The sequence below is a fragment of the Cornus florida genome, unplaced genomic scaffold (genome assembly GCF_030987335.1).
Source record: "Cornus florida cultivar Cherokee Brave unplaced genomic scaffold, ASM3098733v1 CherokeeBrave_3.0.0_Hap2_Chr01, whole genome shotgun sequence".
Lineage (NCBI taxonomy): Eukaryota > Viridiplantae > Streptophyta > Magnoliopsida > Cornales > Cornaceae > Cornus > Cornus florida.
In genome coordinates this window covers 103,107,125-103,130,240 of record NW_026775571.1, presented here as the reverse complement: position 1 = coordinate 103,130,240, position 23,116 = coordinate 103,107,125, and the positions used below count along the sequence as shown (strand labels likewise).

Genomic DNA, 23,116 nt, shown 5'->3' with positions numbered 1-23,116 from the left:
ACCGGATGGTCGCCATAGATATATCTATGAAGCCATTCTTACTGAAACTTCCTCTGTGGAGATTAACCACACGAAGCAATTTCCGAATTCCAAAGATAGTCATCTTACTTATAGTAAAGCTATTTTTAAGAGGCTTATACGGCCTAGTGACTGGGGATTAAATTCTAATTTGCCAAGAAAAATATCATATGGTCATAGTTACAATTATTGGGATTATATCTCAGCATGGACATATTCGTTCTTTTATCAAAATCCGAAGCATAAGCATTCTTGGTTCTTCAAGATATGCCCTCAATCAGTTAAGGTTGATTTTCCAAACTGGGTTATACCCTGGTGGGCTATATTTGGCCCTGATCTGGATGTTTTGCCCGAATCAATTAGGCAGTTATACTTGCCATGGCAACAATTTCATCCTCAATTAAGAGGACAGGATAATATTCCTGTAGGGAAATCCACCCTATTGTTCTTTACTGAATTTAGAATCCCTTGGATTTGGAAATGGGATTTTAAATGTGGTTATACCACTGACAAGCTACCAGTCCTTCAGAGGATCTTTTATTATCGATGGTGGTCAGGCATGACTCAAGACCCTATTCAAGCCCTCCTCCATCTTATCAGAAAGAAAACATTGGAATACATGGATAATGTTCCAAAGTTAACTATTCCAGAACCAGAAATCTTTAACCCATTTGAACTCGTTAAAGATATGATCAGAAAGTAACAACCATTAATTACCGAAGCAGATTTAATGGTTAAATGCATGGATTTTATGAGGAATAAATTTGTTAAGTCTTTTGATTCCTCCACGCCTACAGTACGAGATGATGCATCAATGGTGTCAATCTCTAGCCAGACCAGTCAAGAGGGTAATCAGTTTTCCTGTCTCGCTGGTTATGCACAAGATCCCAATGAATATCTTATTTTTGAAGAAGAACCCACAGTAGCCGATTATTGGGACTCCTTTACTGGCCACTTGATGGAAAAGATGAATCCACCCAAAAAGTAAAGATTCCTCTTATCTTGCCGACAGAAGAAGACAAAGAACTTTTTCCACAAGTCTTTGGTTCTACAGTATATCCTTAATCAGATGTCTACTTTTCATCAGATAAGGAGACAGCACTTAGTGGTGGGCCGACCGACTGCATTATTCAAGCACACGATCCCATGCATTATGCGGACTTCAAAATGTTAATTTCAAATCCATTTTATGTATAAATAGAGGGCAAAGTTTCCCTTCAATGTATCTTTCAATTTTCTTTTCTTTCTCTTGTAATATTTCTCTTTGTACTAGTTTGGAAGTTCAATAAGAAGAAGGTTTTCTGTAAGTCTGTTTAAGTTCCTTATACTATTATAATCTGTTATATTCTGTTGTGAAAATCTCTTGTATTAAAATATATGTGAGCAGTTTAGGAAGCACCCAAAAAAAAACACAACTATTGTACGTGTTTTACTCCAAAGCAGCAACTACATTTGAATCATAAAATATGCTCAACTTGCTTGAGCTTAAATATTATATTTAAATACAAACAAATAAAACACAATAAATCTTGTGTGACGTCGTGAATTCATTGTTTAGAGTGGCCGACACACATATAAAAGAACCTAATCATAGCTTTCAGCATTTTAAATCTAATCTGATCCACAGTCATGATTTAAACATGCAAGCTATGTATAGACCATAACTATAGTAATATATACCTGTGATGTTTTGTTATTTTTTTTTTTCTTTGTTTGTAAGTTGTTAAAATTTGGTGAGGGAGACCTGTGATGTTTTGTTACGACGGTGCATAACAAAAAAGATATATTTTTCCTGCAGAGTTTGTTAATACATCCTTATCAGTACAATATAACAATATATATAATCATGACGGTGCATAAAAAAATATATATTTTTTCTATATTGTATGCAGAAATTGTTAATACATCCGGCCATGTGAGTACAATATAACAAATATATATATATATATATATATAATTTGTCCCCATGCAACATGGAGCATAAATTGAAATTCTATATAAATCTGCTATTGAACATCTTACAGCTCATCATCAATAGCATACTAAGAAAATTATCTGCTTAATTCAGCCCCTAACTGCCTGCCAAAGAAAGAAAAAACAATGGACTCAGAAGCTCTTCTTCCTGTCATCGATTTCTCAGAGCTAAATCCGGGCACTCCTGAGTGGGACTCCGTGAGAGCCCAGGTTCAGGAAGCACTCCAAAAATATGGTTGCTTCGAGGCTTTGTTCAACAAAGTCCCTTCCGAGCTTCGAAAATCCATGTTTGGTGCAACTGAAGAAATGTTTGAACTTCCTTTGCAAACTAAATCAGGAATAGTCGTTACTAAGAATAAGCCCTTCCGTTGCTACACCGGGCAGTCAGAGAAAACACCATGGGAGAGCATGACTATCGAAGATGTACTCAGCCCCGAAAATCTCAAAAGTTTCATTAATCTCTTGTGGCCAGAAGGAAACCCTAGCTTTGGGTACGTAAATTTAATTAGTTTTCATTGTTGTTAGTTAGTTAGTCAGTCATTTTTATGCTGTTCCTTTTTGTTGAAACAAAATTACGTTTTTGTTTTTAAAGTTTTTAATAACTGTTTGAATATAATTGAACCAAAAAATTTAACTAATTAAGAAGATTACTTTTGACAACAACTCTTCATTTGGCAGCATAGCAGTAGGGTCCTTCTCAGAGCAACTATCTGAATTAGATCATATGATTAGAAGGATGGTTTTGGAGAGCATTGGTGTTGAGAAATACTACGATGAACACATGGATTCGTCCCAACACCATCTTCGGGTCATGAAGTATGTAGGTCCCGAAAATATGGAGAACAAGATTATGCTGATACCCCACACTGATTCGAACCTTTTGACCATATTGTATCAGATTAATCAGGTATGTGGGTTAGAGGTACAAAGCAAAGACGGGAAATGGATCAATGTGAAAACCTCGCCGGACTCTTTCATCGTCACGCCCGGAGATTCTTTTCACGTGAGTTTATTCACTTGCTCCCCTTGCATTTATTTATTTAATGTGGGAAGAGATAGAAAATAAATCACCAAAAAAAAAAAAGAAAAAAAAAAATACTATTAGCCAAACGAAAGTTAAAATCTTTTGTCGTTAAAACTGAAAACTCAGTGAAACGTACCTATAACTTTAAGCCTTATGATCGAACTAGTCTTGTGAAAAACAAAAACAAAGAAAAACAGCCTTTGTCAAGTCTCCCAGAGTTCATCATATAGATAAACATATTCAACGAACTCATTTTCTTCTTGGGCTCTACTGGTCAATTGACCAACTTTAGATCTAAACATTGTTTCAAAAAGAAAATGGAAATTGAGTAAAGGTTGTTGATAAATGTCTTCTGTTTTAGAAATTCAAGCAAATTTAGTAGATGTACAAGTATGTATAGTGTGCAAGTATTTCTGGCTCTTTTAGGTTCCACAATCATTCATTTACGTGTTTATTAATTACCGACATACAAAAATCAAATGACATGATATGAATAAATTGCAATATTCATATATATATATATATGGCACCGTCACTATGACATTTATGTTTGGAACTTCATTTTTTTTCAATATGTAAGCATGGACGAATGGGCGTGTGCATGCTCCAGTTCATCGGGTTGTAATGACTGGAAATAAAACGAGGTACTCGATGGGGCTGTTTTCGATTCCAAGAGAAGGCCACATTGTAAAAGCCCCAAACGAGCTAGTGGATGAAGAACACCCATTACTCTTCAAACCTTATGAATTTTTAGAATATCTCAAATTCTTCAAAACAGAGAAAGGACAAAAGGCTTATAAATCTGGCATAAAGATTTTCTGTGGTAATTGAGATGGCCTGATCGAATCCTCTCCATGCCAGTAATGATTTCTTAATGTTCCTTACTGTTGATGAATTTCACCACTATTAATAGTGAATTCAACTATAATTTTGGTGAAATTTCACAAATAAAGAAATACAAACAAATGAAATTTCATCATTTTAGTAGTGAAATTCACAATTAATATTAATGATGAAATTCACATAAACATTTAGCAGTCCGAGAGGTTTTTGATTCATTTGGATTGGCATATGGATGAGGAACAAATATAGTTTATTTTTCTTGTACTTTATAAATATGAATAAGGTGTTTTTGTTTCTTTTATGTTGTTTCATTGATCTGAGTGTTGGTTGGCTATCACGACTTGTCAAGATCAAATATAGCAATAACAAAACCCAGCACAACATTTTCCTATCCTAATGTTTTTTTTATTTTATTAGAGGGTAAGCTTTGTATTAAAGAGAGAGAGAATATACATGGAGCCCCAAGGAGGGGGAAGAACCGAAAGAACAAACAAACAACTAGAGGCAGACTAATACAACCTCAACCAAAACAAACCAATGCAGCTTACTGCAGCCTAATGAACAACCAGCACATGAAAAATTGCAACCTGATACATCTTGAGAACAACCAGCACACTATTAGCTAGCAACGTGTAAGTGAAGAACAATCCAACATTGCCTCAGGTATGCTCTGCACAGCATCCTATGGGATCAACCAAGAATGCACACAAGAGGTTGAACAAGCCTGCACAAACAGACTATGAAAGTCTTGCTCAGTTGTGATTTGCCTAAAGTTGGAACCCCTCTTTAGCTTGATTGTTGCAAGCTTTGCTCTGATGCTAGTCTTGATTTAAGAAACAATGTGTTTTTTTTGTTTGTTTGTGTGTGTGTGTGTGTGGGGGGGGGGGGGGGGGGGGGGGGGGGGTGGGGTTTGAGACACTCCTGAAAGCTCTACTATTTCTCTCCTGCCATAAGAAATAAATTGCTACAGAAAGTAAGAGTTTGCGTGTCAAGAAATCAAAAGAGGTCCAATGAGCTGAACACCATTGAATTAAATCCATCCAACTATTGGGGAGTGTATAGAACCCTGCAATCTCCTGTAAAAACCTCCAAATCTATGAATTGTAATTACACTTGAAGAACAAGTGACCCAAAGATTCATTTTCAGCAAGACACAAGTAACATCTATTAACATAGTGCTTATGAAGCATTGGTTTTGAATCTAAAGTGTAAAGTCTACCTCTTATAACTAACCAAGTTATGCAGCCATGCCTTGGTACATGATTCTTGAACCAGATTAGTTTATGCCAAACAAAGATTGGGGAGGATGGAGCAAAGTAAGTAATAGTATTTGAGAAAGAGTATGTACCAGTAGGACTCGGCAGCCACACAATGCTATCTTGTTTATCAGAGGGGTAAGGTAAGGAGTACAGCTGGGACAAAAAATCCAAAGATTGAAAGAACTGTGGGAAGCTTAATGATAAGGGAACCATCAAATGATTACTGGAAATTAGGTTATCAACTGTGGCCATAGTGTCCAGTTGAAGAATTTCCACCTCATTGAAGCCTAACTGCTCTACAATTGGCCCATTAGGTGGCCAGTAGTCAATCCACAGCTTTATGTCCTTTCCACACCCCACCCTATATTTGATAATACCTCTTCCCATTTCCCTTAGCCTTAGTAAGCTCCTCCAAAAACCAGAACTGAGTGTAGAGGCCTAATAGACTAGAAACATTTGTCCTTGATTAAATAGCAGTATGTACAAGCCACCCAAAGACTCTTTTTCCTCAAACACAGCTTCCAAATATGCTTAAGGTTAGCAATTCTATTTGAGAGCTCTAGATCAGGAAACCCCAAGCCACTGTACATCTTTGGCCTACAAACTACAATCCAAGCAACCTTTGCTCCCCTTTTTTTAAGCTTAACCCCAGACCAATAGAAGCTTCTTAGAATCCTGTTGATCTCATCAAAAACCTTCTTAGGTAATACAAAAGCCTGGAACCAATAGGACTAAATAGAACATAACATAACACTGACTTATTCTTATCCTGATGTTGTTTTTACTTGTTTCAATAAAATAATAAAATATAGGGTAATTTCCACCTACACCCCTAAGCTTTGCCTATATCCCACTTACACTCCCTTTACGTTTCAATAGTCCACCTACTTCCCTTGAGGTTTTGGTTTACTTATCAAGTCACCCCTTACATTTAAGCAACTAACCGTTAGTGGTGATGTCAACAGGAAAAAAATTGGAGCAAAGTCAATTTTGCCCTTCTCAATACATGAAATGACATCTTCAACCTTATAGCAACACTTCACTTAGACATATATGTGTGTGTGCATATATTAGACTCTGAAGTGTATGTCTTGGATAAAGTTAAGCGTATGTTTTATTTATGTGACATGCAGTGAATTATTAAGATGAAATTATAATTCTGTTCAACACAATGGAAAGAAGGAAACAACTAGTCAATTTTTCATTCATTCACCTGCTTTAATTTAACAATGAAAATAATTTGCTACAGTACTTTCATCTAATGGTTGAAGAAAAACAAATAATTCGTGAAAATCTAATGCAAAAGATCAATTACTTCATTTCATTCCATCTAAGGCAGATGCCAGTATAATAAGCCATATAATAGCTACAAAAACATACCAACCTAATCCATAATCACAAGTTGCATGCAAAACCTATTATTCTTTAAAAGTTGCAAAACAATCTAACACAAACATAATGCATAATACCAGTAAACAAACAACATTGTTCAACATTACAAATGCCACATATTACTAAATGAAGTCTTCATTTTAAGTACTTTTTGGATTTTTAGATCCTCCTATCCCACTTCTTCTAGCTCCCAATTGGGCAAATATCCAAGTGTAAATGTTTATGTGATTTGTATAAACATAATCATAGTTGTGATCTCATTGCATGACCACTTTACTTATTATCATACACTAATATGACTGTTCAACAAATATCTCATAGAGTCGTTCGATCATTTACAGAAATCAGGATGGTGGACTCAACTTTGAAGTTGGATTATGTTTTGATATATCTATTAACTTGGTAATAATTGCATCCGTGGTATTCTATTGCAAGAACAAGACCGTAAGTGAGAGTAGTTTAATTATAAAGTACAGAAAAAAACATAAGAGTAAGTAGTCTAGGGGTGTTCAAAAAATTTGAAAAATCAAAAAATCGGACCGGACCGGATTGAACTGGGCGGCTTGGGCTAATTGTATAGCGGTTTGATCCGGTCTTGGGCCCAAAATTATGAAACCGTAATTTTTCAATTCGGTCCTAGTTGGGGTCTTGCTGACCTGCCTGGCTCGGACCAAACCGTTATATAACTTATATGTTATATATATATATATATATATATATATATATATATATATATATATATATATTCTTTTCAACTTCATAGTGATTAGTGAACTAAGTCTATATACTTTTAACTATGGTAAGAAATAATTATGATAGTTGGGGACTTCAAACATTAGCTATTCCGTATTTAATCTTTCTTGTTTTTTGAGATTTTGGGTTAATTTTTTTTTTCTTTTCCCAATATCTCGTAAATGGTAAATAGGGAATGTTGTATTTTTTTCCTTGTGGTCATCTGGTCACTGTCTGTTTGATTCTTACACAAGTCACAGGTGCCTGATACTATTGACAATGCATATGTGATTGTCATCTGGTCAGTGTCGGTTCCTTGATGTATTATATACAGGGAAAAATAAGAGATTTTGTTTTTAAAAAATAAAATAAAAAGGAAATCAACTTAAACCGACAAACCGAAACGAACCAAACCGATTTTTTGCGGTTTGGTTTATTTTAGTTCGATGGGCATTATGATTCAGTCTGATTTCAAAAATAGTGGAACCGTTATAAATGATTTGGTCCAAAAACACTCTCAGTTCGATCCAAATCGAACCATGTGCACCTTGGCTTAGAAGTAACTGAGTAACTATCTGGAAAAAAAATATATATTTTGTTGTATCGTCAATTCTCTGGGGAAAAAAATTATTTTGTTGTACTCGGAAACTGCAATTACATTTGAACCATAAAATATGCTCAGCATTGCTTGAGCTTAAATTAATATTATATTTAAATACAGACAAATAAAACACAATAAATCTTCTCTGAATATGTCCATCGAATTCATTGTTTAGAGTGACTGACACACCTGTAGAAGAACCTAATCCATTGCATTCAGCATTTTAAATTTACTCTGATCATTATCATGATTTAAACAAACAAGTTATAGACCATAAGTGTATATTAATAATACATATGAACCAATGCATGCTTTTTCTATTTTATTATTTTATTTGTTTCACAAGGTACACGAGATATCCTGTAAGTTATGGCGGTGCATATTGTATGCAGAATACAATATAATAAATATCATTTGTTCCCATGCAACATAGATAGAAATTCTATATATATAAATTTGCTATAGAACATCTTAAAGCTCATCAACAATTGCATACTAATTAAGAAAGAAAAACAATGGGGTCTGAAGCTCTTTTTCTTCCTGTCATAGATTCCTCAGATGAGCTAAAACTGGGCACTCCTGAGTGGGACTCCGTGAGAGCCTGGGTTCAGCAAGCACTCTTAAGAACAAACGGAGCCTGCATGTCAATTAATTATGCAATTCTGTAATTTTTTTTTTTTTTTTTTTGGTCCCAATAAACTCATTAAAAAATTGTACAAAAAAAAGGTAAATAGAACAGGTTTTCACATCAAACAATCCGTTTATACTGCAAAATTACCATAAACCCCATTTTTTAAATTAAAAATATAAAAATATTTTTTTATCGATAAGAGGGCCTAAGAGATAACACTACCATAAGAGCCCTACTCGCTTTTCATCCCAAATTTGTATAAAGACCACAAGAGCCCTACTCTCTTTTGGTCTGCTAAATAGGGAGTTAATTTGCTAAACTTGGGAAATGAATTTTTTTGTTTTTTTCTTACTTTTCTATAAAAACCAATTATCCAACTAATATAATATTTGATTCAATGCCTGAACATGATGTTATATTCTATAAAGCATTTTCTGCTCCTTCCACATCTACTAATTTCTTTAGATTTTTTATTCAACAATCTTAGACTCTGTCGGGAAACGTTACATTATGTTTGAAGTTCGATTATGTTTTGATACTACATATATCTATTAACTTAGTAATAATTGTTGTCGAATAATTGGTCAAAGTATATCGTATACTATAATATAACTATTTAAATATTATCTAAAAATATAATATATATATATATATATATATATATATAATTATTATTATAAAACCATAATATATCTATAATTTCTTATAAAATATAGTTATATATATGAAATAAAATAAAACTATAAAATTAAAAGAATTTGATTATAAGTCGACGCTAGAATTTTATTCTATATCCTCAAGACAGATTCACCATACTATGGTGTTAACGGACTCAGTGACGTCTATCTTCCAAGATACAACGACTTGTCTTTCTTCGATAGTAGCACTGCAAACCGAAGAAATAAGCGAACCGACTCGGTGTAGTACTTTCTGACTCGAACTCAAACTCGAACTCACTAAGGCTCGAACCCATAGACTAGAGCTCGAACCCACACACCGAAGAGAGAAGGAGGAAGAAGAAAATTCAGAAGAAAAGAAGTATTCTGAATTGGTGTGATATGCAAATGATCTAAAGGGGGGTATTTATAGGCAACAGGTGCCTTTTCGGATGGGTGCAACCCTTTGGAAAAAACTAAAAAGTGATTTTTAAGCATTTTAGGTAGGTGCAACCCTTTGGAAAAAAACTAAAAATAGAGGCCCGTTTATAATCAAGCCTTGTCCCAGCCCAGCCCAGCCCAGGCGGGCGGGGCGCTCGTGGTAAATGATATGGACCTAAGCTTGCCTAGGTCCTCCCCCTCTTAAAAATTTGGGTGCCCTTGGGCGCAAACCCAAATCCCAAACTTAGCTTATTTTTATTTTAAATGATTTCAACATTTTTTCCATGTGGAACAAGTACTTCCCACATTTTGCATACTTATTTAACCTTTTCAACCACCTCACTTTGGAGTTAATTTCCCATTCACCTAGAAACGGATTTGAGAAAGTAAATATATCACATTCATCTCCTTGCAGAGAGGAACGTGTTTGTCTATAAATCCGCAAAAAACTCTTAACGGAATTTAATTCAAATTTCATCCAAAATATCTGTTTTGTATGCCCCGTTTACAACAATAATTGCATAAATGACATTCTATTGCAATAACAAGACCATAAGTGAGAGCAATTTAGAAAGTACCGAAAACATAGGATTAACTTATCTGGGAAAAGAAAATATTTTGTTGCACCGACAGTTCTCTGGGAAAAGAGAATATTTTGTTGTACTCAAAGCTGTAACTACATTTGAACCAGAAAATATGCTCAGCATTGCTTGAGCTTAAATTAATATTATATTTAAATAAAAACAAATAAAACACAATAAATCTTCTCTGATGTCGATCGATCGAATTCATTGTTTAGAGTGACCGACACACCTATTGAAGAACCTTATCCATTGCATTCAGCATTTTAAATTTACTCTGATCACTATCATGATTTAAACAAACAAGTTATAGACCGCGTATATTAATAATATATATGAACCAATGCAATACTTTTTCTATTTTATTTTTTTCTTTGTTTGGCGAGATACACGTGATATTCTGTAGGTTATGACAGTGTATAGCAAAAGAAATATTTTTTCTACATTTGTATGCAGAATACAATATAATAAATATCATTTGTCCCCATGCAACATAGATAGAAATTCTATATATATAAATTTGCTATAGAACATTTTAAAGGTCATCAACAATTACATACTAATTAAGAAAGATAAACAATGGGGTCTAAGCTCTTCTTCTTCCTGTCTTAGATTTCTCAGATGAGCTAAAGTCGGGCATTCTTGAGTAGGACTCTGTGAGAGCCCGGGTTCAGCAAGCACTCCAAGAATATGGTTGTGTAGATACTGGGTCCTAGAACACCGTTGAAAAGTCAATGAGTCTGGGGTATATCACTCAAAACAATGCGAGGAAAAGAGAAGAGCTACGGAAGGGAGAAAAAACTTGCCCTAGAAGCAGGGATTGAAGTGATGGTAGGAGAGATAATGCCAGGAGTCGATGGTCTGAGTAGTCTGCCCGTCACCTTTTTCCATTCTTTCCTTTTATAGCCTAAGGTCACTGAAGAGGAATTTATTAGCACTTATTGGGCCTCCTTCTAAATAGGGTAGGGCTCACGTAATCATTAAGATCACGCTGCCCTAATTCCTATTCTTCAGGACCCACTTAATAAGTGTAACGTTCCCCTTAAATGACCCAGGTAGGATCAGGCCTAACGGTAGCGATACTTACTCCGGCTATCTCTCACTCTAATCCTCAATTCGGGTATTGCTTTGCAAGACTTGACTAACTTTTTATCTTCCATTCCAAAGTCCCTTCTGTATTCCCCTTGATAAAGAAGTAAATCCTACCATTTACTCGTCGTTCTAGTTAAGTTGGACAATTTTAGGCCTGTTGACCGATGATTCATGATCGGGTCGGATCGAGGTTCTAGGGCCGTCGATCGACGACTCGTGGTAAGGTCGGATCAAGGTTTTAGGCCCGTCGATTGACGATACGTTGTCGGGTCGGATTGAGGATTTAAGCCCGTCAATCAACGATACATGCTTGGGTCGGATCGAGGTTCTAGGCCCGTCGATCGACGATTCATGCCTTGGTCGGATCTACGTTCTGGGTCTTTCGATCGATGATTCATAGTTGGGTTGGATCGAGGTTTCTAGGCCCGTCGATCGACGATTTATACCTTGGTCGGATCTAAGTTCTGGGTCCTTCGATCGACGATTCATGGTTGGGTCGGATCGAAGTTCTAGGCTCGTTGATCGACGATTCATGCCTTGGTCGGATCTAGGTTCTGGGTCCTTCGATCGACGATATATGGTTGGGTTGAATCAAGGTTCTGGGCCCATCGATCGATGATTCATGCCTTAGTCGGATCTAGGTTCTAGGTCCTTCGATCGATAATTCATGGTTAGGTCGCTATACTCCTAGCCCTAACTTTTGAATCTATTATGATTTTGTCTTTCCTACTTTGGAATAATGATGTCATGGGGGGGCCACCTAGATTTTGACTAGGTGACGTGGCTTTACTATATCCACATTTAGCCCCCCTGCACGTGCCATTTTTGAATTTTGAAAAAAAATGGGGTGCGTGCAAAGAGGCGTGGGTGTAATAACTTTGGGAAACATGGGCTTATGTAACTCGAGTCAGTTGGGGCATTAATGGAAGTGACGCTTCGGCTTGGGCGTGACTGCGTTAGTGGGTGTGACGTTTGAATGTCATCTTCCCCAACGTTAAAAATCGCCATGCCTATATAAACAGAGCTCTGGGAAGAAGGAGAGGAGAAAAAATAAGAGGGAAAAGAGAGTGAAAGAAGCCATTCTGTGTCAAAAGCTTCTAGGCTTTGAGTGATACAAAGTAGTAAATGACGAAACGTACGGCTCTAAGCAAGGTCGGTGAACTAGTGTCGGAAGTGCCACAGAAGTTAGAGTGGCATAGGGCGCCGTATTTTGGGCCCTCAGATGGGTTCTGAACATCCACCGGGGATGTTGTTACGGAATGAATAGATAGCGGAGTCGCAAAATTTGAGGAGAGATTTGTTTGTTGCCTCAGCCTGGCCATTTCCCTTAGGGTAATAAGCAGAAAATCGGCGCTGCGTGATGTCATATTGTTGTAGGAGCTGGGCGACCCTATGATTGACGAAAGGTGTTTCGTTGTCTGACAAGACGATTAAGGGGATGCCAAAATAACAAATGATTTGCTCTCAAATGAAAGAGGCAATAGTAATGCCTGTAGCATGTCGTAAGGGTACAGCTTTAACCCATTTGGAAAAGAAGTCAGTGGCAGTAAAGATCCAGTGCATTTGACCAACCATAGGGTTAATTGGGCCGATGAGATCCAAACCCCAAGTATGAAATGGCCAGGGGGCAGCGAGTGGATGTAGCCTGGTTGGATGAGTATGGATTTGATGGTAATAGTGTTAACAAGGCTTACATTGTTGAACATGTGCTCTGGCATCGTGCTCCATGGTTGGCTAGTACAGCCCCTTCTGAATCAAATGTTGAAACAATTTGTAAGCACCTTGATGTTCGAGGGAATGGGTTTGATGAAGTGCTTCTTGTATTTCAAACCCGGTAAGGTATCGCAAAGGGTTCCCTTTGCGAGAGATGCGGAACAATCGACCATTATTAAGTTCGAAGTGGGCCGCCTAATGTTTGAGCCTTGTTGCTAAAGTAGGATCGTCCGGTCGATAACCATGCTGAAAATAGCGAATGAAGGGAGTCCGGCAATCAGCCAACTCTAGTTTAAGTACTTTAGCTGCATTAGGACATTTTTGGCAGGCAATACATGCACGTTGCAACGCGGCAGCCTGGCTTGACATTTGGGGCCAATAGTAACCCTAGAGCTGAAGGCGTCGATAAAGGGCTATGTAAGTTGTGGCACAATGCTGCTGATGGACTTTATGCAGTACTTCGCGAGCCTCGGCATCCCCGAGACAGCGACTAAGGATGCCGGAAAGGGAGTGATGTTAAATGATACCTTGGATGAGATGAAATTTCTTGAGCTGAGCAAAGGGCAAAGAATTGGTGAACGTTTGCATCTTGTCGATTATTGGGCGACACTAATCAGTTATATTGTAATACCCCTAGTTTTCAAAAGGATGTAATTAGAATTTAAATTTTTATTTCTTGTGCATTTTTAGTTGTTTACGTGGCTATGTGTTTATGTGGCTTCATGTTATATGTTTAAATGAATTACTTGTTTAATTATAAGTGTGTGCTTAAGTTTTAAATTAATTGTTATATGAGTTTATTTGTTAATTGTTGTTGTGTTGATTTAAATATAATTTTTAGTTGATTGTTTAAATATGTGTTTTATTTTATTTTTAGTTTAAAAAGGAGGGATTTGGATAGTAGTATTGGACCAATAGTTAGGTCTCATAGATTATTGGAATAGAGGTTGCTTATGGGTACGGATAATTACCCATACATGGTTGGTTGTATATATACTTGAGTATATATGTTTAGGAGGATAAAATATTATTTTTATTAATTATTTATTTGTATGATAATAATAGTAATATTAAGTTAATAGGTTATATATACATATAATTATAAATTATATGTATATATTAGGTTAGCACGTATAGGGCTGTATATGTATATGTAATTATATTTTTATTTTATTTTTCTTTTCTTTTATGATTAGCCGACTTATTAGACGTAAGTTATGAATAGGATTGGGGTTTTGATAAGCTTATATAAATATAACCTTATGTATCTGCCAAGAGTTTAGAATCCTATTCATGGAGCAGTGGAGGCAGAGAGAATTACAGAGAGGTTTGAGAGAAAACTGAGAGGAAAAATTAGGATTTGGCTGGGAACAAGGGGCTGAACCAAGGAGAGGCAATTGAGGCTTGCTCATGGGTTGAACCTAGGGCAACAAAGGAGTTGACGACAATCAAAGGTTGCCGAAAAGTCTAGACAGAGGACGGTTAAAGGTTTCAATTCGAAACCTAGAGGCAAGTTCTATTTCTTACTCTTTTCCTTTGACCTGTGTTCTGTGCATGCTTAGGTAGTCTCCAGTAACTAAACGGATGTTAATAATGATTAAGTATACATGTTAATTCAGGTTTTAAACTGTATTCTATGTGTTGATTAATTAAAATTTAATTGTTGATTAAATTGTTTCATATTCTGTTTTACATCTTGTATTGATGCATACTGAGTTTATGTCTTATTCTGGATGATACGGGACATTGTTGGACCTTTAGGAACTTAAACAAAACATTATAGAGGGTTATTTAACGTCATCGGAGGCGAAGACGATGACAGGAAGGAGGGATAGAGCCGGCTCCCAAGGGAATGGAGCATATATTAATTTGGGACCATTTGATGTTGCTTTAGAATTTAAGGATTTGATTATTATGATTTAATTAAATTCCATTTTATCGTTCCAATGGCCTAATTAAGTTTTTGAATTGATATATGTAATGATCAAGTTATGTTGTTTAATATGTATTAATTAGGATCATTTGATTTAGATGTGAAACCTAAAGAAATTAATTAGTTATTTAATTAATTTCCGTTTCTATTGCATTACTGATTTAATCATGTGTTTGACATTAGGAGTATGTTTAAATCATGATTTTAGACTTGTTATGGATTCATGAGTTTATATTTTCAATATTGAATTGTATTATTATAGCGTGTAATGAATCGCACACTGAAGATTCGATATGTGATGTTATAGCGTGTAACGAATCGCACTCTGAAGATTCAACATTTGTCATCCTATAGTAGTTATGGATTTAGAGTATGGTTGTGTGGTTACAACTTACTTGTGCATGGAAGGTAGTTTCGTGCGTTATTCAAATTCGCGTATAAGTTGTGAACTTATTTCTTTTGATTTTGGAGTCACTTGGGACATTGTTACGATTGTTATGGCTAGAGTTTGGCTTTAGTATAGGAGGTACGAGTTCTCCCCATTTTGTATAGTACGCACTAGGGTGGTATTCCCAGCAGGTTAGTGCCCGGAATAACCGTTTAGGTCTTGGCTTTATCCGAGATTTGATGTCCAAGTAGTCCACTATTTGATTTCGCATCCAATTTCAAGTTGACAACCAATGTTTAATTGTGACTTATAGTTTTGGTTATTGGCGATTTAATGTTGTTAAGTACATTTACGCATTATGATTTGTAAGGAATCATTGCATGTTTTTAATGTTGTTAAGTACATTTATGCATTATGATTTGTAAGGAATCATCGCATGTTTTTAATATTGCTAAGTACATTTATACTTTATGATTTTAATGAATCATTGTAAATTTTGATATTGTTAAGTACATCTATGCTATATTGTTCAAATGTAACTTAGGAATGATCCTATAGATTCATTTGGAACATAGACGTTAGGTAATATGACCCATTTTAGTTGTTTTCGCATTTTAGATTTCAAGTTGATAATTTTGAGAATCTATGTCTTGTTGCTTTGTATAACATGCTTCTATGTTATTTAAATTGTAGGAATGATGTGATTTATGCTAGAAATGATCTAAGGTAACTTAGGATGCTCCCTGAGTCTCACCTTCGATGTAGATGTTAAGTGGAATGAACCACAATGACTAAACTATGTAAACTTGTAAAACGTTAGGTCCTTGCATGCTTATCTCCTATGAGTAGCTTTATGTTACTCACCCCAAAGTTACCGGGGACATTTTTCAGGTACAAGAATCAAGGTTGAGATTCTCGTTATGCTTGGATGATTTGTGGACTTGAAGGTTCAATTCTTGTGAAAGGTTGGCTTGAAATGCCATTTGTAGCTCTTTTTGTCAAATGTGTATATTTGATTCGAAACATGTAATGTGTGCATAAGCACACCTTTTGACATTCATTTTATGTGTATGTAAAATATGAGGCCAAGGGCCATTTTTTTTCAAAGTCTACAAGTATGTTTTAGACTTGTTTTAGATCATTGGGAATGCATGTATAACCTTAAACTAGCTTTTTATTTTGTCGTTCGCAAATTTTAGCATTCTGTTTTGTCGTTCGGCCAATTCATTTTGTTCTTTGTTTTGTTGTTAGGCTGTCAGAACGCCTGACCATTCAAGTCCGAACGCTTGAACCTTTAGTCCGAACACTTGACCATAGGTTTGAACAACCAGCCTACATGAGTGCCGAATGGGTGCTCAGCCTTTTATGAGTGCCGAACGGGTGCTCAGCCTTTTTGAGTGCCGAACTGGTGCTCAGCCTTTTTGAGTGCCGAACTGGTGCTTAGCTTTCATGAGTGCTGAACGGGTACTTAGCCTTCATAAGTGCCGAACGGGTGCTCAGCCTTCATGAGTGCCGAATGGTTGCTTAGCCTTGTGAGTGCTAAACAAACGCTCGGCACTGATGAGTGCCGAACGAGCTTTCGGTGCTTTGGTATTGGGCTAGTGCTCATTCATGCCACAGAACCTTTCCTTTCTTTCGCTTTGGTCAGATTTCACTTCCGCATTTCGGATCCGTTATCAAGTCATCTTTTGGTCATCACTGACGCACCGGGTTTATAAAACTTGGGCCATCATATTCTAGGCCCATCGATCGATGATACGTGCTTGGGTCAGATCAAGATTCTAGGCCCGTCGATCGATGATTCATGCCTTGGTCGGATCTAGGTTTCGGGTCCTTCGATCGACGATTCATGGTTGAGTCGGATCGAGGTTCTAGGCCAGTCGATCGATGATATGTGCTTGGGTCGGATCGAGGTACTAGGCCAGTCGATCGATGATACGTGCTTGGGTCGGATCGAGATACTAGGCCCGTCGATCGACGATTCATGCCTTGGTCGGATCTAGGTTCTGGGTCCTTTGATCGATGATTCATGGTTGGGTCGGATCGAGGTTCTGGGCCCGTCGATCGACGATTCATGCCTTGATCGGATCTAGGTTCTGGGTCCTTTGATCGATGATTTATGGTTGGGTCGGATCGAGATTCTGGGCCCATCGATCGACGATTCATACCGTGGTCGGATCTAGGTTCTGGGTCCTTCGATCGACGATTTATGGTTGGGTCGCTATACTCCTCACCCTAACTTTTGACTTTATTGTGATTTTATCTTTCCCGCTTTGGAGTAATGATGTCGTGGGGGCCACCTAGATTTTGACTGGGTGATGTGGCTTTATTATATCCACAGGTTGCTTCCAGGCTTTGTTCAACAAAGTTCCTTCTCAGCTTCGAAAATCGATGTTTGGTGCAATAGAAGAGATCTTTGAACTTCCTTTGCAAACAAAATCATGAATAATCTCTTTTAAGACGTCCTTCGATGGCTACAATGCGCAGTCGCCAACAGCACCGTGGGAGAGCATGACTATCGGAGATGTATAAATCCTCGAATATGTCACAAGATTCACTAATCTCTTGTGGCCAAAAGGAGACCCTACCTTTGGGTACATAAATTTAATTAGTTTTTGCTGTTGCATGTTGAGAAATTTGTTAGAAAACTAGGTTGAAATCGAAATCTAACCGTTTTTTATAAAACTGAACCAAACACCGAACATTACTTTTTAGCACATACTGTTACTTTGGCAGCAAAACATTATGGTCCTTCTCAGAGCAACTATCTGAATTGGATCAGACGATTAGGAGGATGGTTTTGGAGAGCTTTGGTGTTGAGAAATATTGTGATGAACACATAGATTCAAGCCGATACACTCTTCGACTCATGAAGTATGAAGATTCCGAAATTATAGAGAGCAACAAGCTTATGCTGAAACCCCACACAGATAAGAACCTTCTGATAATATTGTATGAAATTAATCAGGTAGGTGGGTTAGAGGTGTAAAGCAAAGACGAGAAGTGGATCAGTGTGAAAACCTTGCCGGACTCTTTCATCATCTTGCCCTGAGATTCTTTCTTCTTCTTTTTTTTCTTTTTTTTTTTTTTTAACGGGAAGATGGGGAGACAAGTAATTGACACGGCCAAAAATAAAAAATAAAATAATAATAATAATTCAAATATGAGTGTTTTCGAAAACAAATCTCGAAATACATATGAGCCAAACAAAATCTTTAGTTCTTTACAAGTCTTGTATTGTTAGAAAACTGAAACCTCAGTGGAACATACCCGGCTCTTTTAGGTTCTACAATCATTCATGTACGTGTCTATTGTGACACACACAAAAATCAAATGACACGCTAGGAATAAATTACAATATTTATTCATGGCACAAAAACATCATGACATTCTTTAGAACTTAGAGTTTTACCAATATGTAGGCATGGACGAATGGGGATTTGCAGGCTCTAGTTCATCAAGTTGTGATGACTAAAAATGAAACGAGGTACTCGACTGGGTTGTTTTTAAGCCTAAAAGAAGGCCACATTGTAAAAGCTCCGGACGAGCTAGTGGATGAAGAACAGCCATTACTCTTCAAGCCCTATAAATATATAGAATATCTTAGGTTCTTCACAACGGAAAAAAGGATAGAAAGCTCATGAATTTGGCCTAAAGACATTCTGTGGTGTTTAAGATGGACTCGAATCTTCTCCGATATCAATTTCATATTGTTCCTTACAGTTGATGAAATCACCAGTACTATCAGTAGTGAATTTCATTACTATAATTGAAATTCACCAATTGCAAAGAAGAGAGGAAATCGATACCGGAAATTAAGGCTTTTGATTCGTTTGGGATTGGCCTAAGGATGAGGAACAACTATTCTTAGCCTATTTTTCATATGCTTTTTAAGTATGAATAAGGTGTATTTGTCTCTTGTATGTTGTTTGATTGATGGTTGTGATGGCTGAAAATTTTAATCTATATAATTAATAATGCATGTGATCAAACCAATGAATGAATATCTTCGCATGAAATTTACATTATGAACTCAATCTTGACTTTTTTGTTTTTTTATTTATTACAAAAGTCAAACTTTACGGCTCCGTAAAATATTTTTTTATTTTTACTTTGTTAGAGTTTGGCAAAGATCTAGGCCGAGGTTAAGGTTAAGTCCATCGGTTGGGGCATATAAAATAACTTGCCAAAAATTGATGGAGAAGTCATTTTTGTTAAATTTTAATATTTTTTTCTTCGTAAATATTTTACGACAACCAAACACTAGAAAATAAAAAAATATTTTTTGAAAAATATTTTACGTCCAAACAAACGGAGATTAATTATGCAATTCTATAAAAAAAAAAATTTCGTCCCCAATAAACTCATTGAAAAATTGTACAAAAAAGTAAATAGAACAGGATTTCACATCAAACAATCCGTTTATATTGCAAAATTACCATGATACCCCATTTTTTTTATTAAATATATTAAAATACTTTTTATTGATATGGAAGACCGCCTAAGAGATAACAACACCATAAGAGCCCTACTTGTTTTTCATCCCAAATTTGTATAAAGACCACAAGAGCCCTAATCTCTTTTGGTCTACTAAATAGGGAGTTGCTTTGCTAAACTTGGGAAATAAATTCTTTCTTTTTTTTCATATTTTCCAATAGAAACCAATTATCCATCTAATATAATATTTGATTCAATGCCTGAACATGATGTTATATTTGTTATATTCTATAAAGCATTTTCTGCTCCTTCCACACCTACTAATTTCTTTGGGCGTGAATCACGTACAGTAAGGTTCCCATATGGTTTCCTGCTATAATTTTTAAGTGGTCCATATTTGGCCACATTATTCTTCAGCTAACGAATACTGTGGTCGTGTTTGGCCAATTATACCATTATTTATAAGTAACATTTCACCACCATTTATAACTAACATCACAGAGTTTAAAAAGTAACATCACCATTTGTAAAAGGAAATATCACCACTTTTGTAACATCACCATTTGTAAAAGGGCAACATCACCACTTAAACTAAGTAATGTCACATATAAACATAACTCAATTCAACATATCATTTATGTATTTAAATTATGTGATATTACTTTTAAACTTCTGTAATGTTACTTATAAATGGTGGTGAAATGTAAATATATATATACATCTAAAGATGTAACACCCAATTCAGTAAATTTAAGTTTTGGCCTAAATTTTAGAGACCCAATTGAAAAAATCAATCTAATTGTGCAATTTTAACACTGGACATTATTTTGAACACTCAACTAAGAAAATTCAAATAAAATTAAGAAATCAACCAGGGTTAGAATAATTTTTAGCATTTCCACAAATAAATTAATGAAATTAAGCATATATTCAACAAATTATGAAATTACTTGTATTGCTTGCATTTTCAAAAAATATAATTTTTTTTAGAGGCATTAACTACAATAATTCAATAAATGAGTACTATTAATGACAATATACAATTTCCTGAAATTTATAAATGGTGGTGATATTACTTTTTAGACTAATTTTATATTTCACCACCATTTATAAGTAACATCACAAAAGTCTAAAAGTAATATCACATAGTCTAAAAAGTAACATTACCACATTTTGAGGGTGAAGATGCTTATAAATGGTGGTGATGGTACTTTTTAGACCATGTGATATTATTTTTAGACTTCTGCAATGTTACTTATAAATGGTGGTAAAATGTTACCTACAAAAAGTAGTGTAATTGTCAAACACAGTCTTAATGTTTATTAAGTGAATTAAAACGTGGTCAAACCAAGGTTACCTACCGCTCATTGTAAGAAACAGCATGAAAATTATACAGTAAATGATTTGTGTCCAATTTCTTTAGATTTTTTATTCAACAATCTTAGAGATCGGTAAACGCTACATTAGTTGTCGAAAGAATAAAAAAGCTGTGGATACATTTTTTGATAACGAAATCTGTGAAAAACCAATAAAGGATATATTTCTTTTAACAAAAGTTTCAAGTCCTTTTTCTAAAGTAATCTCCAAACTGATCGATCAGTTCAAAGCCCATTTCTTCTTTCATTAGCCCTAATCAAGGCCTCAAGATCAAACAAATTAGGTGAACACAAGTAACCCTGAATTCGTAAACATCACATGTTGTAGATAAAAGTATCTTTTGAGGGTTCAAGCTTTTGCAAGGTTCAACCAACTTTTAAAATTCTTTACAAAGGCTTAAATTTGAATGTGTGAACGCATTTAATGTCTATACAATAGAAATGAACAAGTTAGAGTGAAAGTCTATATTTATCATGTCGACAAATATCAAAAAAAGTTGTAAATTTATGTCCAACTCAGTGCAACCCTTTGGGATTTCTATCTTTCACATCATACTGGGGGAGGAGGACCACTTTTGTGATTCGCCTTTTTCTTCTTTATTATAAAACTTAAAAAACTTTGTGAAGGTTGGACCACTATGGATTTTGTTTTCGAGACTTTTGGCCCTCTCATACCATAACTGTTGTCAAAAAGGTACACACATCATATGAACTTCCAACTCATTAAAAATTCATATATATTATAGTGAAAAGTAGTTTTTTTTTTTTTGCACAAAATAGGGATAGTGAAAAGTAATAATAATATGTAATTGGAATGGTGTTGACAATTTTGTCTTTCTGTTAGTGTATATTTTTCCATTAACAATAGTTTGTGATCAATTGGCGCTGATGTCTAAAATTATTTTTTTTCTTTTTAAAAAAGACAAATGCCAAATTGTATATTTAGAAAAGTAAGGAATTTAAGTCAGAATAATAGTAATAAAATAACTCTTCTTTCCGTTCTTTGTTTTTGTTAAACATTTTATTTAAGCAAAGTAGTTCCTTAATATCATTATATTCACTAATAAGTATATCCTTCATCCTCATATGATGTGTGACATATTAACAAAATGACATGTTTTTATTTTAAATTTAATATATATATATATAATTAATTAATTTTTTTATTATATTTTAAATTAAAAATAAACATGTATTTTTCTTTAAATATTTGACGTTAACAGTAGACAAATATTTTTCTTTACTTATTGTGTGTATGATTGATCAAGATTCATGATGCGTCATATCATGAAGACAAGTTGCACAACTTTTGTCCAATTCTCAGATCAACGCTTTCACATTTCTATTTGGCATGCAGATCATACTAGTCTTCGAGATGGACAAGAGGTGGCTCGGACCTTAGGCAAGTTAAGCGTCCCCTAAACCCCAATTAATAAAAAAATTCCAAAATTGTTTTGTATATTATATATTGTAGTTATTTTTTTATTAAACACTAATTCTAAAAAATTTATCTCTTAAAATAACTTTTTTTTTTTTTTTTTGTTCTCTCTCTCCTTATCATCATTCATGCCTTTTCATTAAACTTTAACCAATAGATGAAATTATTTATCTCCTAAAATCTCTCATTTTTTTTTTTTTTTTTTTTTTTTTATCTCCTAAAATATTTCATTAATATTTTTTTTCTTTGTCTTTTTTTTATACATTTTTTTTAGACCAGCACTATATATATATATTTAATATTTTTTCGGTAAGTTGCACAACAATAAATATTTAGCCGTTGTTTGGGAGAAGCAAAGAAACTTTCCATATTCTCTTTTTCTAGATTTTTATTTTATTTTATTTATTTATTTATTCTTTTATTCCTAACCCTCACGGTCATTCTGATTTCTCTCCGCAAACTCAACAAGTTACTTACAAGTTACAAGTCATCTCCCTTCTTAGTCCTCTCTCATTACAACTTTACAATTTTCTTTCTTTATTGACTCAATATTCATTAGTCTCAAATCTCAATTTGAATGCACTTTT

General features: G+C 35.1%; 1 protein-coding gene and 1 pseudogene across 1 annotated transcript; both read left to right on the top strand.

The window, feature by feature from the left end:
- Window positions 1-1,852: 1,852 nt before the first annotated feature.
- LOC132310496 (probable 2-oxoglutarate-dependent dioxygenase AOP1) lies at window positions 1,853-4,160 on the top strand. Its single transcript, XM_059808669.1, has 3 exons — window positions 1,853-2,483; window positions 2,671-2,999; window positions 3,597-4,160. Exons 1-3 carry the CDS (start codon window positions 2,119-2,121, stop codon window positions 3,845-3,847), a joined length of 945 nt encoding a protein of 314 aa, XP_059664652.1. The 5' UTR covers window positions 1,853-2,118; the 3' UTR covers window positions 3,848-4,160.
- A 4,198-nt stretch (window positions 4,161-8,358) lies between these two features.
- Window positions 8,359-18,267, top strand: LOC132279338 (probable 2-oxoglutarate-dependent dioxygenase AOP1.2; annotated as a pseudogene).
- The last annotated feature ends 4,849 nt before the right edge of the window (window positions 18,268-23,116 follow it).

What these genes read in the sequence shown, in the direction of transcription:
- LOC132310496 (XM_059808669.1), top strand. Translation starts at nt 2,119, where the DNA reads ATGGACTCAGAAGCTCTTCTTCCTGTCATCGATTTCTCAGAGCTAAAT. An exon ending in GAAGGAAACCCTAGCTTTGG is followed by an intron (nt 2,484 to 2,670) that starts GTACGTAAATTT and finishes TTCATTTGGCAG; the next exon opens with CATAGCAGTAGGGTCCTTCT. An exon ending in CGGAGATTCTTTTCACGTGA is followed by an intron (nt 3,000 to 3,596) that starts GTTTATTCACTT and finishes TCAATATGTAAG; the next exon opens with CATGGACGAATGGGCGTGTG.